This window comes from Oncorhynchus gorbuscha, linkage group LG03 (assembly GCF_021184085.1).
Source record: "Oncorhynchus gorbuscha isolate QuinsamMale2020 ecotype Even-year linkage group LG03, OgorEven_v1.0, whole genome shotgun sequence".
Lineage (NCBI taxonomy): Eukaryota > Metazoa > Chordata > Actinopteri > Salmoniformes > Salmonidae > Oncorhynchus > Oncorhynchus gorbuscha.
Window position 1 is genome coordinate 99,482,721 of NC_060175.1, and position 15,814 is coordinate 99,498,534.

The 15,814-nt window shown below is 40.2% G+C and overlaps 2 protein-coding genes across 5 annotated transcripts; both read left to right on the top strand.

Moving 5' to 3' along the window:
- The first annotated feature begins 6,856 nt into the window (after positions 1-6,856).
- LOC124032356 (zinc finger protein 84-like) lies at positions 6,857-9,862 on the top strand. Of its 3 annotated transcripts, none has more exons than XM_046344700.1 (2): positions 6,857-6,940; positions 7,545-9,862. In XM_046344700.1, the coding sequence occupies exons 1-2, from the start codon at positions 6,902-6,904 to the stop codon at positions 9,060-9,062; spliced, it is 1,557 nt and encodes a 518-aa protein (XP_046200656.1). In that variant the 5' UTR covers positions 6,857-6,901; the 3' UTR covers positions 9,063-9,862. The 3 variants fall into 3 exon arrangements, with proteins under 3 accessions (XP_046200656.1, XP_046200657.1, XP_046200658.1); XM_046344701.1 differs by having other exon boundaries at positions 6,888-7,035; XM_046344702.1 differs by lacking the exon at positions 6,857-6,940 and adding an exon at positions 7,074-7,441.
- A 418-nt stretch (positions 9,863-10,280) lies between these two features.
- Positions 10,281-15,692, top strand: LOC124032357 (small nuclear ribonucleoprotein G-like). Of its 2 annotated transcripts, XM_046344703.1 has the most exons (5): positions 10,438-12,038; positions 14,735-14,757; positions 15,124-15,248; positions 15,387-15,486; positions 15,521-15,692. In XM_046344703.1, the coding sequence occupies exons 1-4, from the start codon at positions 11,938-11,940 to the stop codon at positions 15,435-15,437; spliced, it is 300 nt and encodes a 99-aa protein (XP_046200659.1). In that variant the 5' UTR covers positions 10,438-11,937; the 3' UTR covers positions 15,438-15,486; positions 15,521-15,692. The 2 variants fall into 2 exon arrangements, with proteins under 2 accessions (XP_046200660.1, XP_046200659.1); XM_046344704.1 differs by lacking the exon at positions 10,438-12,038 and adding an exon at positions 10,281-10,412 and having other exon boundaries at positions 15,387-15,692.
- The last annotated feature ends 122 nt before the right edge of the window (positions 15,693-15,814 follow it).

A 15,814-nucleotide genomic window follows, 5' to 3' on the forward strand; every position in this document is an offset into this window, starting at 1 on the left:
TTGAAAACCACTGCTCTATGCACTGGTGAACAGATTGTAAAACAAGAGATATGTAGGTATGTAGAGATATGTAGAGATATGTAGAGATGCTGATATGTAGAGATATGTAGAGATATGTAGAGATATGTAGGTATGTAGAGATATGTTGAGATATGTAGGTATGTAGAGATATGTAGAGATATGTAGGTATGTAGAGATATGTAGGTATGTAGAGATATGTAGAGATATGTAGGTATGTAGAGATATGTAGAGATATGTAGAGATATGTAGAGATATGTAGGTATGTAGAGATATGTAGAGATATGTAGAGATATGTACTGTAGGTATGTAGAGATATGTAGAGATATGTAGAGATATGTAGGTATGTAGAGATATGTAGAGATATGTAGAGATATGTAGGTATGTAGAGATATGTAGAGATATGTAGAGATATGTACTGTAGGTATGTAGAGATGCTGATATGTATATAATATGTATATGATATGTATATAATATATTATAATATATTATATTATTATTATGTAGAGATATGTAGATATGTAGAGATATGTAGCTATGTAGAGATATGTAGGTATGTAGAGATATGTAGAGATATGTACTGTAGGTATGTAGAGATATGTAGAGATATGTAGGTATGTAGAGATATGTAGAGATGTAGAGATATGTAGGTATGTAGAGATATGTAGGTATGTAGAGATATGTAGAGATATGTACTGTAGGTATGTAGAGATATGTAGATATGTAGAGATATGTAGAGATGTAGAGATATGTAGGTATGTAGAGATATGTAGAGATATGTAGGTATGTAGAGATATGTAGAGATATGTAGAGATATGTACTGTAGGTATGTAGAGATATGTAGGTATGTAGAGATATGTAGAGATATGTAGAGATATGTACTGTAGGTATGTAGAGATATGTAGGTATGTAGAGATATGTAGAGATGTAGAGATATGTAGGTATGTAGAGATATGTAGAGATATGTAGAGATATGTAGAGATATGTACTGTAGGTATGTAGAGGTATGTAGAGATATGTAGAGATGTAGAGATATGTAGGTATGTAGAGATATGTAGGTATGTAGAGATATGTAGATATGTAGATATGTAGAGATATGTAGAGATATGTAGAGATATGTAGAGATATGTACTGTAGGTATGTAGAGATGCTGATATGTAGGTTTTTATTCCTCTGACATGACTGATGGACATACTGTAAAATACCTTGCACGCGCGGATAGATTATTCACTCAAAAACCCTGAACTACCATTAAACCCTGGCCTGAACTACCATTAAACCCTGGCCTGAACTACCATTAAACCCTGGCCTGAACTACCATTAAACCCTGGCCTGAACTACCATTAAACCCTGGCCTGAACTACCATTAAACCCTGGCCTGAACTACCATTAAACCCTGGCCTGAACTACCATTAAACCCTGGCCTGAACTACCATTAAACCCTAAATTAAACCCTGGCCTGAACTACCATTAAACCCTGGCCTGAACTACCATTAAACCCTGGCCTGAACTACCATTAAACCCTGGCCTGAACTACCATTAAACCCTGGCCTGAACTACCATTAAACCCTGGCCTGAACTACCATTAAACCCTGGCCTGAACTACCATTAAACCCTGGCCTGAACTACCATTAAACCCTGGCCTGAACTACCATTAAACCCTGGCCTGAACTACCATTAAACCCTGGCCTGAACTACCATTTGTACAATATTTGTCCTGCCGTCTTTCTCTGTTAATAATTGCATTGGCAAGTTTCATTCCACTGACTCTGCAGTGTATTATCTTAGAGCCAGTGGCGTGAACGTCTCAGTAGTAGTCTGTTAAAGTTCACACCGTAGGCATCGAGTAGGGTCCTGGCATACAGCTGTGAGTTCTTCTGTTGGAACTCTATACTGTACTGTGTAAATGACTGGTATTTTAATCTGGAAGGGATAAGTAACTTGGCTAATCGGTTAATGGCTAGTTCAAATTAATTTATACTGGCATTAAATCAGTATTGTTTGTCTCAAAAGTTTTAACCCGAACTCTGAATGGATGATGATGACAGTTTTATCATCCTTTAAGTTTCAGAGAGAATATACTTGAGTTCTTTTGTTTGTCGTTTGTTTATGACAAGAGTTCTGTGGTAAAGCTAGCCCACATATTTTTGACCACTTTGTCCCCACTTGATCCCTTCGTGGATATATTGAGTCCAGAAAAAGGCCAGTCTGAATATCTAGTGAAGAAAGGGTCCAATGTAGTACACTGTGAAAGGGGAGGAGTCACAGCTGTTACTAATAGCCGCTCCGTAGACCAGGAAAAGGTACTTCATTTCAGGGCTTATCTATAGGGGTGCCATATTGAATCCCAAGGCCTCAATATGAATCGGATTCGAATAGCGACCTTTAATTGTTGATGTATTGTTGTAAAGTTTGGACTAGATATAAAGTATTAGTTGAACTAGATAAAGCTGGATTTTATCATCTGATTATTTGCTATTTTGTTTAGTAATCGTCAGACGTCGTTTTTCTTTCTAGATTGTATGGAACTGTGGCGCGTATAAAAGTTGATCCATTGGATCAGAAATGAATTTGTCATTTGCAACTGAATGAGGCTCGTCTTACCCTTCAAATAGTGTAAACCTGAAGGGGATCTGACACTTTACCAAATGTATATTGTGTATGTTTGTGGTGTTCATAACAATGCGATGCAAATGTTGCTTTGTCTATTTCCTCTTCCTGAAGAAATATACAAACCAGTGCAATCTAAATCAACAATCTGCAACACGATGTAATGACCATCCAGGAAGCTCTTCAGATAGGAGAGAAAATGACTGTTGTACTTCCCTGTTTGTGGTTTGCAACAGCATCTACTCTTATTTAGTATGGTTAAACACTTGTCTGTAAACTTTATAGAAGTGAAAATGGTGTATATGAAGAATTCAAATGTTCAGATGTGTTATATAGTAATTGACTGTGTTTTGCCTTGACTCTGAGGGTTGCTAATGCTGATGGGGATTTTCAGAGGAAACTTTTAGTAACCCTCCCTACACAGTTACTTGATCTATTGAAAACGGTGTCCTGTGATATCAACACAGCTGTATTTCAAGCCTTTGTTATAAGAATGTGTAATGCTCTCTTTCTTTTACTGTCTAACATGGAAAACTGAAATGTTGTCATTTGACCTTTTGTTTTGTGTCAGTTGATATTGGGGGTATGTAGTAGCCTACCAGTTGATATTGGGGGTATGTAGTAGCCTACCAGTTGATATTGGGGTTATGTAGTAGCCTACCAGTTGATATTGGGGTTATATAGTAGCCTACCAGTTGAAGCTCGCATCCGCTACAAGACCATGGTGCTTGCCTACGGAGCTGTGAGGGGAACGGCACCTCAGTACCTCCAGGCTCTGATCAGGCCCTACACCCAAATAAGGGCACTGCGTTCATCCACCTCTGGCCTGCTCGCCTCCCTACCACTGAGGAAGTACAGTTCCCGCTCAGCTCAGTCAAAACTGTTCGCTGCTCTGGCTCCCCAATGGTGGAACAAACTCCCTCACGACGCCAGGACAGCGGAGTCAATCACCACCTTCCGGAGACACCTGAAACCCCACCTCTTTAAGGAATACCTAGGATAGGATAAAGTAATCCTTCTCACCCCCCCCCCTTAAAATATTTAGATGCACTATTGTAAAGTGGTTGTTCCACTGGATGTCATAAGGTGAATGCACCAATTTGTAAGTCGCTCTGGATAAGAGCGTCTGCTAAATGACTTAAATGTAAATGTAAATATTGGGGTTACGTAGTAGCCTACCAGTTGATATTGGGGTTATATAGTAGCCTACCAGTTGATATTGGGGCTATGTCGTAGCCTACCAGTTGATATTGGGTTTATGTCGTAGACTACCAGTTGATTTTGGGGTTATGTCGTAGACTACATGCCTTGACCTCACTTAGCTGATGTAAATCAGGAATAGTAATTACATTTCCAACTTTCATACCCATTTCTCTGCTATGGTAGGAAAGATGTGACAGTCATTCTTGTATTCATGGTTGCTTGTTTCGTCACAATATGGTTTTGAACGTTTGTTTTGAACTGATGCCCGAGACTGAGCATTCTACTCAATGCATTTTAGATCAAGGGCAGATGGAGAACGTTCATAAGAATGGTATGACGCGACCGAGTGATGGAGGTACAACCAATGAATTGATTGGCATTTAGGTTCAGTTTCAACAATATGGGTTAGGGTTAGTTTTGTCAGTTTTTTTTTGTGACCCTATGACAACCTAACATAATAAAGCTGAGGTACGTTTTTTTTCGTGCATCAGTTTTTCTGGCACAATCTGAAGATCCTGGTTAGTTTTTCAATAATCAGTGCTAGAACAGTGAACTTGGTGGTATTGGATGTGTAATCATGATAATGAGAAAACTGAAGTGCCATAACTTCTGTACCAGTATAATTCTCATATTGGTTTTTAAACATCACTATGTATGTAGTTCAATTAGGATTTTTCTGCAATTAAATCATCTAATTGTCATTCTACTTTAGATTTCTGCTTGTTCCAGGTACATATTTTACCATGTCTTCTGAAGTCAGTGTTTTTGTAGGAAAAATGCAGACTTGTGTTCTTAGTTGGCATTTTCACATTTTATAATGATTTGTTGGTGTATTTAAGTAGTTGCCTTTCAGCCTTAAACTGTGCTCTGTCCTCATTTGTTTATTTGCTCAAAAAAAAATCTGACTTTGTGTCATTTTAATTTAATTCATTCTACGATTGTATTATTCACTCCATGTCGCGCTGTTTTATGGTCATGCAAAGGTTCACTGCATTTTGATTTTAAAAACAGGAGATTATAGGACAATGAAACCTGAAGTCATTGTCTAAATTCAAAATTTCCAATCATTCATTTGTCTTTTTTCTAATCTTCAATCTCCAAACTATTTGGCCAATAATTATTTTCTTTCAGTTCCATGCTTCTGTAGTCATTACTGGTTTTAGCCTTAAATGGAGGAAATATTACAGTATTCTGCTGTATATTAAATGGAGGAAATATTACAGTAATCTGCTGTATATTAAATGGAGGAAATATTACAGTAATCTGCTGTATATTAAATTGAGGAAATATTACAGTAATCTGCTGTATATTAACTTTGTGTTTATATTAAACGATTGGTACCCTTTGTTTTGACTGAGCCATGTTGTTATGCGTTGTTATGTGTTGTTATGTGTTGTGCATTAGGGGGGGTTAGTAGGAGTGATCGATGCACACATCACCTCACTGACATGCACCCAAAAAGCTCAGATTTATGCTCCTCTCTGGCTAAATCAAATATTTGTATATTTTCCATTCCACTTAATTCTCTAATCATAAACTTTGGGGTTCATCCAATGAGATATATATATATATACACACACACACACACTAGATAACTGATAGGGGTTGCTGTTTTGAAGCCAACACGCCTCCATTTTAGTACTCCTCCACTGGTGTAACAAATATTTTGCAAGTTATAGATTGGTTGGTTGTTTAGCAACCAAACCGATGTGCGCGCAACCATGGGGCAAAACAGACTGGTTTGGCTTTGATTTTTGACAACATGTAAACTATATTTCATCTCCATGTTTATTGAAAACATAAATAAATTGGTGCAATGAGCACTTGTTGTCTCTCAAATACATTGTTACAGTTGTTGGTTAGCTAGGGAATTCTTTGCCATATATTAGCATCAGTCAAAACACCTCAAAACAGGACATGGTATCAAGAACAAGATAAAAAACTAGCTGAAACAAGTCACTTATGATTCCCCCACATGGCAGTTTCTTGTCATTGTTGATAGCTATCTGGCCATCTAGAATCACAACAACTTGCGGACTTCTGCCAGAAGTCAAGAGACCTGGCAGTGTGGTGCCAGGACAAGACAGCAACCTCTCCCTCAACGTAATCAAGACAAAGGAGATGATTGTGAACTAGAGAAAAGGAGGACCAAGCACGCCCCCATTCTCATCGACGGGGCTGTAGTGGAGCAGGTTGAGAGCTTCAAGTTCCTTGGTGTCCACATCACCAACAAACTATCATGGTCCAAACACACCAAGACAGTCGTGAAGAGGGCACGACAATACCTATTCCCCCTCAAAACACTGAAAAGATTTGGCATGGGTCCTCAGAAAGTTCTACAGCTGCACAATCAAGAGCATCCTGACTGGTTGCATCACAGCCTAGTATGGCAACTGCCCAGCCTCTACAGAGGGTAGTGTGTACAGTCCAGTATATCACTGGGGCCAAGCTCTTACCATCCAGGACCTATTTATTTTTTACCTTTATTTAACTAGGCAAGTCAGATAAGAACCAATTCTTATTTTCAATGACAACCTAAGAACAGTGGGTTAACTGCCTTGTTCAGGGGCAGAACAACATATTTTTACCTTGTCAGCTCAGGGATTCAATCTTGCAATCTTTTAGTTACTAGTCCAACACTCTAACCACTAGGCTACCTACCGCTATATACTGAGTGGTGTCAGAGGAAGGCCCTAAAAAAATGCCAAAGACTCCAGCCACCCAAGTCATAGACTGTTCTCTCCGGAGCTCCAAGCCTCGGACCAAAAGGCTCCTAAACAGTTTCTTCCCTCAAGCCATAAGACTGCTGAACAGCAGTCCCCCCACACACACACACACACACACATTTTTACCCTGCTGCTACTCGCTGTTTATTATCTATGTATAGTCACTTTACCCCTACCTATATGTACATTACATCATTGGGTTGTTCTCTAACATTACCAACTTTCCTGAACCCGTTAGTGTTCTTGAATGCCTCATTGGTGGAAACGGAAGTACCAGAATGCTAGGTTTTGTAGTCTTATCTAAACTCAAAGTACACAAACAACTTGGCTTCACTTTGGAACACATGGCAACGGTGCTACATGGAAATGAAAACAAAGTTTTGGTAACGTTAGCCAAGTACTTATCTTGAAAAATTACTTCTACACTTGTTGGAAACGAATATGTTGCCTGTATTCAAGTTTGTTTGACAAAAAAAAGGTACGCTCATTTCGTTGTAGGAGTGGGGGCACTTTTAACATTCGGTCTTGTTTAGCTAGCTAGCTAACACAACTAGCTAACGTTATAGCGATTTCCTGCTATTTGTTTTATTACCACTTCGTATAGACTTTGTTAAATACTCAACTACCACATTTGCAGTGCCTGCTATAATTTGAGTTGCGAGACGCCGTAGGTAGTTAAGGAATTTATATATGAAATGTAAGCAGACACTTTTTTTCCAAAGCGAATTACAGTCATGCGTGCACGCATGCGTGGTCTCGGGAATCGAACCCATCACGGTGCATGCGCCATGCTCTACCAACTGAGTTACAAGAGGGTGACAAATGTACAGCCGTCTCTGCAGCCAACCATTGTACTATAAAAAGAGAGAACAAGGAAATGTTTTGTAGGTTATAGCTACGTTTCCCCTTGTATTAGGATGATACATTTTCTATATTTACTTTATTCATTAACGTGTCTAATAGACTGTCCTCTGTACCTCCAACTAGGTGCCTTGGTTGAAGATGGATGCAGTCCCCTGCAGTTGGAACACAACACGAGTTCAGGAGTCGTTTGCTCGGACTAAGCCTGCATCAGACGCGCTAACAAAGCTGGCAAAACTTGTGGCACAAAAGCAAGAGAGTAAAAGCCAAAACCAACTACTGCCTGATGTGTGCCCGTGTGTGTGTGCAGAGTGCGGACAGGGATTCTCTGACATGGCCGAGTTATTGCACCACCAACAGGGAGAACATGCCTTACCTAAGCGTCACCGATGCCTTTCCTGTGGCAAGGAGTTCTCTCTCCTATCCTCTTTGCAGTTGCACAAGTGCATTCATGATGCTGCTCCTTGTCAGGTCTGTTGTGGTAAACCTCAGCTAGATGCTCCATGCAATGCATGCAAGGCTTCAACCTCAGACTCTCAGAGTGTCCAGGATAAGTCCCTTCATCACCAGTCCCACCATCATGATAGCAGATCATATGCCTGTGCTCCGTGTGGTAAAGGCTTTAGCCAAAAGCAAGCGCTGCTTCACCATCAGCAGGCTGGCTGTAGTAAATCTGCCTCACGAACTGCAAAGGTTGTCAGCCCTCCCGCTGACTCTCCCTCGCCTGAATCTGCCCTGTCTGACTCTTCTCCCCCTGACTCTCCCCCCTCGGACTCTCCTTCCCCTGATGCCACTAGTGCTCCAGTTCCTGACGAGCCAAACCAATGCCCACTTTGCTCCAAGAGCTTTCGCTCAGGGGCTGGCCTTGCCTGCCATCAGCGATCCTCACATCAGAAGGAGTGGAGTATGTCTAAGTATCTCCCGCCAAAAGGAAGCACAAATGGGGTAAATAGAAAATCCAAGCAGAAGAGTCAACTCCTCTCCTGTCGTTCCTGTGAAAGGGTCTTCCCAAGCACTGCCAAGCTGTACTTGCACAGACAAGAGTCCCACAGCAGAGAGAAGGATATCAGAAGAGATCCAAGGCCGCTGATTAGCAAGCGGAGGAAAAGAGAGACTTACCCGTGTGACGTTTGTGGTAAAGTGTTCTTGCACCATTTGTCACTTAAAGCACACGTCAAGAATCATAGTCAAGAACCACCAAGCCATGTTCAGCAGGTTGGGAAAGCAACCAAGGAGCCCAAGTTAGCTGAGAAGATGCCAAAAAAGACTAAAAGCAACCTATCACGGAAGATGAGAGGAACTTTGGTCAAGGCTAGCAGAGGGAGAGCAAAGAAAATTCCCATGAAAGAGGAAGAGGGAGAGTTTCCTTGCCCGTCTTGTGCTGAGGTGTTTTCTTTGCAGTCTGCCCTGAAGGAGCATGAGGAGTTGCATCAGCCTACAGGGAGTATGAGACACTGCAGCGTGTGCAATCAGGGCATGAGTATCTCTAAGAAGCCTCGGGCCAAGCTTCGGAGGGCCTACCATTGTGTGCCCTGCCTGAAGGCTTTTGTAACACTGGACACTTTCTTACAACACTGCCAAAATCACCTCGTTGTCAGTGGCGATGAGGAGAGGAGCTATTCAGACACTGATGGCAAAATCTGAGATGATGTACTCTTCATTTTTTTAACAAGCTGTACTAAGTTCCCAAGAAAATATGTGTACATGTACATTTTAAAGTGTGAAATATTTAGACCTCTCGCCAGAATAGCTGTTTGGATGTAACTCATGTCAACATGCCATTCCAGTTGCAACAATACATTGAAACAACACAAATGTGTGTGTTGTCTGATACCTTTTGTGACTGACCAACAATGGTACACTGGAAGCGCTGAAGACACAATCTTCCTAGGCCTAAATCCTCGTCATGTTAATTCTTGATTTCTACATTTTATATCCCATCACAAATCAGATCCAACCATCCATTTGTTGAATTGGTTTAAGTGAAATTAATATACGCAAGACCTAATTTAGCATGTTGCTGGATCATTAAAATATATTACTTTTAATCTTTATAAACAACCCGATTCAACTTCCAACAAATCTGGGTTGCAATATTAACTGCACTGTTACAAATAACATGGCCTAAGATGTGGTTTCAAAAAGCTTTTAACACAGCAGAGGGTATTTTTTTTATGGAACATAGCAGTTGGAATGGACAGTGATATAGTTTACTATAATATTGACAGGTTTTGATTTGATGACTCAAATGAAGACCATATTTCCATTTAATGTGATATTTTTTTTTTCAACTCTTGTTGGCATTGTACTTGTAAGTGTGACACTGGTTTAGCACCAATTTCATGATTATTTACCTGTGTGTTTGTGTGTGTGAGAGAGAGAGAGATATGCATACTCATGGAGCCTCTAAAGGCCGTCTAACAATGTGACATAACAGGTTCATTTTCTCTGGAAGAAGCTTTGTCTTGGATATTATTATGCAAAACAAGCAGTGATAGCAACCTTCCTGCAATTGTTTGTTAGCAATTGGTGTACCAGGTTATCCATTTTCTGCTGTTTTGTAAAAAAAATATATATATAATAAAATCTTAAAAGAATGTCAAATGTTATTTTTAAAAAGGATTTTAGGTTTCAACTTAGGAAAGTGTCTTTGTATCCGAGTTAGCAAACTTTTCTTAGAACATACCTCATTAAAAGTATTCTCCCATGAAAATGTTTTGTGTTTACTCCATTCGTGTAGTTACAGAATTCAACATGGCAAGACACTTGTAAGGAATATGTTCTTAATGTTTTGTACACGGTGTGTATACAAAGAGAAAAAGCAAGCTGCAATTACATCTAGTCAGTAGGCGGCGATGTGCCCACTTATGTTAGAGGAAGTCTGCATGACTGTTTCCGGTTCTGCTTGTTGCGCATTCTTTCCGCCTTTTCACGAACTGAAGGAACCACTACAAAAACAAACATGAGTAAAGCACACCCACCAGAGTTGAAAAAGTGAGTTCCTTTTTTTAAATACACATTTGGTCTACGATCATATTTCAATTCGCTTTATTGGCATGACTTAACAATGTACATATTACCAATATTACCATATTTCACGGTCCATTGTAGATCATGTGCCAAGCAAGCTAACATGATTAGCTACGCGCTAGCCAACAAAGCTGCCGGTAGTCGGTAACGTTATAGCTAGCTGCTGTTGTGCGGCTAGTCAAATGGCTAGCTAACTTAATGAATTAAAATGTCAGCTAGTTAAACCATGCAAACATTTACATTGAATATCGTTAAATGTTCATGTTTTACAAACGAAAGTGTTTTTTTTTAATGGATGGGGTCTCTGTTTTTGGTTTATTAATCTTGTGGCAGTCTAGTTCTGGTCCATTGCACGACGCTCTGCGCTCAGTCGTATTTAAAGGAGTCCTCCACGTGTGGGTTAGTGTCCGGCTTCATGTTCAATAGTGGTGGGAAAGATTATGGATATACTGACAAGATTACATGTCTCTCCGTCCAGCCTTCCTTTGGATTGGTGGATACAGTATTGTAATCGTATTTTGAATGTTCGTGTTGTTAACGTGAACCCGCCTGTATTCAATGGAAAGACGATATGATATTAGCCTCAAACCCTTTAATATGCATAGCCATCTCGAGGAAACTGCTATAAAGTGTTTTTTTTTCTCTCAAAGTTGCCAGGATGTCACGTGTCCTACTGATATCAGTACACTCGTAATAATTTAAGCGTATACAAAAAATACAAAAAACCCTTGTTTGGTGGGCGAAAAAACGCCACCTGCTGGAGGGAGACAAATTTCCACCGAATTGGGCCGCTCTTCCTCTGGTGGTGGTGGTGAGGAGTCAACCCAGGGGGCCAGGCGGTTCTGGTCTAAAAGCACGGTTTCTACTGCTCCTACAGTTTTTTGTTGTCGTTACTGCAGTTTAACTGAAGCCCGACCCAGAAAGACAATTTTCATACACAGTCGAATTTGAAATGTCCTATTAAGACGCGTTAGTCATCACCTTTGTGCACAAAACATTCATAAAATTATTTTAAATGTCGCTGAGGCCAAAGATATTAACATTTTATATTCATCCCATGCAGGGCTGGATGATACACATTGTGTGACGATAGAAAAACGTCTTATCGTTTCATATTATGCTGTATAATTTATTTTGTGTCACAAATCACTCTTTACGGCAATATTTTTAGTCAATTGGATAACGCTTTGCACAAACAAACACCGAGGAGAGTGAACGTGACACAGAGCACGGAGACCGTACCTAAAAAAGGGGCAACTTCGGTCTCATGGACGTAGCTTGGGTATGAAAAGTCTGACACGGACCAGAAAACTGTCCTCTACAAAAATATGCCGCAGACCGGTCCCAACAACAGACTCAAACACCACTAACCTATTTTACCACCTACGCAAGAATCATGTGAAACAGAGCGGGAAGAGTCTACGGACGAGACCCCAAAACGAGACCCCGTCTCAGACGTTGCAAGAGGCTTTTGCCCGCGGCACAACATATGGCAAAGAACCATGAAGATGGAAGGAGAGAACAGCTGCAGTTACAACTTACATCTGTGAAGACATGGCACCATTTACACGGTCGGGAAACGGGGGTTTGGTGAGTTGGTGCCAACACTCAACCCAAGGTACCACATGCAAATTGATATGTACACGTATTAATGCCAAAATAACATGCGAGAGACAGGCAAGCCCCCCAAAAATATATATGTATTGTAATGAAACAGGCAGGGAGCAGGCCTCAAACCCTCGACCTTCTAGCCCGAAGTCCAGCTCGCTGTCGACTGTGCCCCAAAATCATGCTCAAGTGGCAGAGTCCATTTCCTGCTTATAAACCCAGGTTCGTTATATATATATATTAGTATTTTAGGCCTATATTTATTTTTGTTTGCAACTATAGTTGAAGTTTTTTCTATTTACTTTTTAAAATTTCATACATTAATATATTATTTAATTTGTTACATGCTTAATTGAAAATTTGCACAGGTTTTAAATAATATAATATGAGTAAGTACCTTTTTATTTGTTGAGTATAATTCAAAATGTAATAAGAGATAGTCCTTTACATGTGGTCATTTTATATAAACTATTTATTCATTGAATTTACAGAAAATGTGCAATATCGTGATTATGTATCGTTATCGGGATATGAAATGACCTATATCGGATATGAGATAATGACCATATTGCCCAGCCCTAATCCAATATATGTTTTTGGATGATGTGATGATGCTACTTTCTGTGCACGTGGAGTGCTAGTGCGCATGTAATTTTGGTCCATATAACCCGGATATAGACGGTTCATGAATCGGCGTATGTGAGTTACCTTGAAATCAACTGGGCGGACATCTTGGATGCAGTCTCCAGTTATTATTGTACTTCAGGTTCGGCAGCGACTTCACCGTTCATTTATTTTGGGAGAGGCTATATGGACACGCCTGCTGCCCAAATGGATAACTTATGTTGCGTAGCTGAGAGTCAAGTGTGGAGTCACTGGTCCTGATGAGCCCTTCCCAGCTAGCTCGTTTATGCTGGCAACAACAGCAGCATGGCACTAGTAAAATAAAGTGTTTATTTTGATGGGTAAGGGCGGGGGGAAAAATGTGTAGTATTGGTCACCATCTGGATTTGGTCCCATCTCCAATTTGTTTCCTCCCACTTGATTGGATTTGTCGTAGGATAGCAGCCTACACGATAAATAACTTGTGCTTTAGCTGTCACCCTGGCCTGCTATTGGCTACTTCCCTCTCTTTACTGCCAGACAGCAGTCGGCAAGCAGGCCAAAGGTCACTGTGCCCAGTGTTCTTGTGTTGCCAGCTTGAAACACACACTCTCCCCATTGAGAAGTGTAGACTGTATCACAGTGACAGATGGGTTTCTACCAACATTACATTTATTCTAGTCATTTTCACTGAAAATGTACAACTACAACATTAATGTTTCACGTTACATGTTTGTAATAAAATAATAATAATTACTCAGATGAACTGAAAGATTCTGAACACTCAAATCAAAAAGACGTTTCAATTTCTTGCAAAGGTTTCTATCCACAAGCATATTAATTTGACCTTTATTTAAAAAGGCAAGTCAGACGGCCTAGGAACAGTGGGTTAACTGCCTGTTCAGGGGCAGAACGACAGTACCTTGTCAGCTCGGGGATTTGAACTTGCAACCTTTCGGTTACTAGTCCAACGCTCTAACCTCTACACTGCCGTCCCAGTGTGAAGACCTGTTACCTATGTTTGCCAACACAGCCAGACACAGTTTTGTACACTTAACTTTTTTTTAAATTGACTTGTCATATTTGGTGATCTATTAATATAGTGAGTAATCTAGGAAAGCCAGGAGTTAATTGACTCTAGAAAATAGCAACTCTCCTAAAGCTCCGACCTGGCTGCACTCCTCTTTTCGCAGTTATGGTTCCAACTGAGACACCCACTCACGTGGTTCCAAACGTTGAATAGGTATAACAATCTCCGGGGTGAAGCATTGATTCAAAAGATAAGAAATCACATTAAAAATATTTTAAAAATTATATGAAAGAAAAGTCAAGACTGTGTACCTACCAGGGTTAGTTGGCAAACAAACTAATCATCCAATACAGCATTGCTGTCTGTTTCGTCCAATCACAGAGCAGATACAAGTCACGTGATCGCTAACCGATCACATGACTTGTATCTGCTCTGATATTGGATGATAGTGACCACAAGGCTCATGGTTAGTGTACATTTTGGTGCTCTTTGAGACAGAAACTGACGAACAAAAAAACAACGTATTTTTACCAACACAGATACTGATGGGCTCTACATCAACATATGAATTGTCTTGCGATCTCTGTAGAAAATAGAAAGTCTACGTTGCACAGTAACATTGATAATATTTTATATCACCACAGGTTTCGATTGAGGGGCTCCTGAGTTGCGCAGCAGTCTAAGGCACTGCATCTCAGTGCTAGATGCGTCACTACAGACCCTGGTTTCATCCTGGGCTGTATCACAACTGGCTGCGATCGGGAGTCCCATGGGGCACAATTGGCCCAGCGTCTTCCATGTTAGGGGAGGGTTTGGCTGGCGGAAGGCCGTCATAAGAATTTGATCTTAACTGACTTGCCTAGTTCAATAAAGGTTCAATTTAAAAATGACCATGCAGCTCGTTGTGCAAATCAGCCGTATGCGTGTGGACCAGAGCTAGTCTGGTACATTCACACATAGCCAATCCCTCTGGTATAGCCATACAGTTTGTGGTGTAACTATCTTTATTAGCAAATAATAACAACATGTTTTCTGCTCATTTCAGGTTCATGGACAAGAAGCTTTCTCGTGAGTACTGATTCTGAATATCGATGGTTCTGCCGAGTTGAATTGACAAACTACTAATTATCTATTTGCATGCAAAGCCTACCAAGGCTTTGATTACATGAATTGACAAACCCAATTTACAATTTCTTAGCCATAACTTCGAGGACTGACATAGAAAGTGTCTCCATTTTGGCTTGCCTCATTATTACTGTTGTTGACATGTTGTCCACGGGTGTAATCATTAGTCCAAACGGAGAGTTTCTAGCGGACAAATTCTGGTATGTCCTTCCCTGTTCACTTTGCTAGCATTTTTATGAAACGTTTTGGAACAGAAGCTGTGTAATCAATGCACCCCGGGTCTTCAAAGTTCTACATCTCGTTCCTCAGTGAAGCTGAACGGTGGCAGGCAGGTCCAAGGAGTCCTGCGAGGTTTTGACCCCTTCATGAACTTGGTGATGGATGAGTGCTTGGAGATGGTCCCTGGGGGAATACAGAACACCATAGGCATGGTGGTCAGTACCAACGGCGTTGTCAACTACATTTACACACTACCTCTGGGGACAGACGCATTTAGATTTTATTCATCAATGTCACCACACTTTTTTTTTATGCGTGTAAATCTTTTTTGTTTGTTTGTTTACTTTCTGTAGGTGATCAGAGGAAACAGCATCATCATGTTGGAGGCACTTGAGAGAGTATGAGGGCGGGGATGACAGAACAGCTTGAAAGAAGTGGAATAATGGACATTACATTTACATTTAAGTCATTTAGCAGACGCTCTTACACTTTTTATGTCATTTCCTTGTTTTTCCTGTTGATAGATTATGTCTTTGATACGTTTTAGACAGATATTTCAGATATTTCAGTTATTTCAGATATTTCAGTTATTTCAGATATTTCAGTTGGAAATGTTTTAATTTTGAAATCTTGTGAATAAACTGGGTATTTTGTTTTTATTTTTGCGCAAATGTGTTTTTTTTACCTCTACACGTTTCAAGCACTTGATGGATTACATTTAACAGTAATGTAGAGATCGTAAAATTATAGTTAGGTGATAAACATACAATATAGATATATA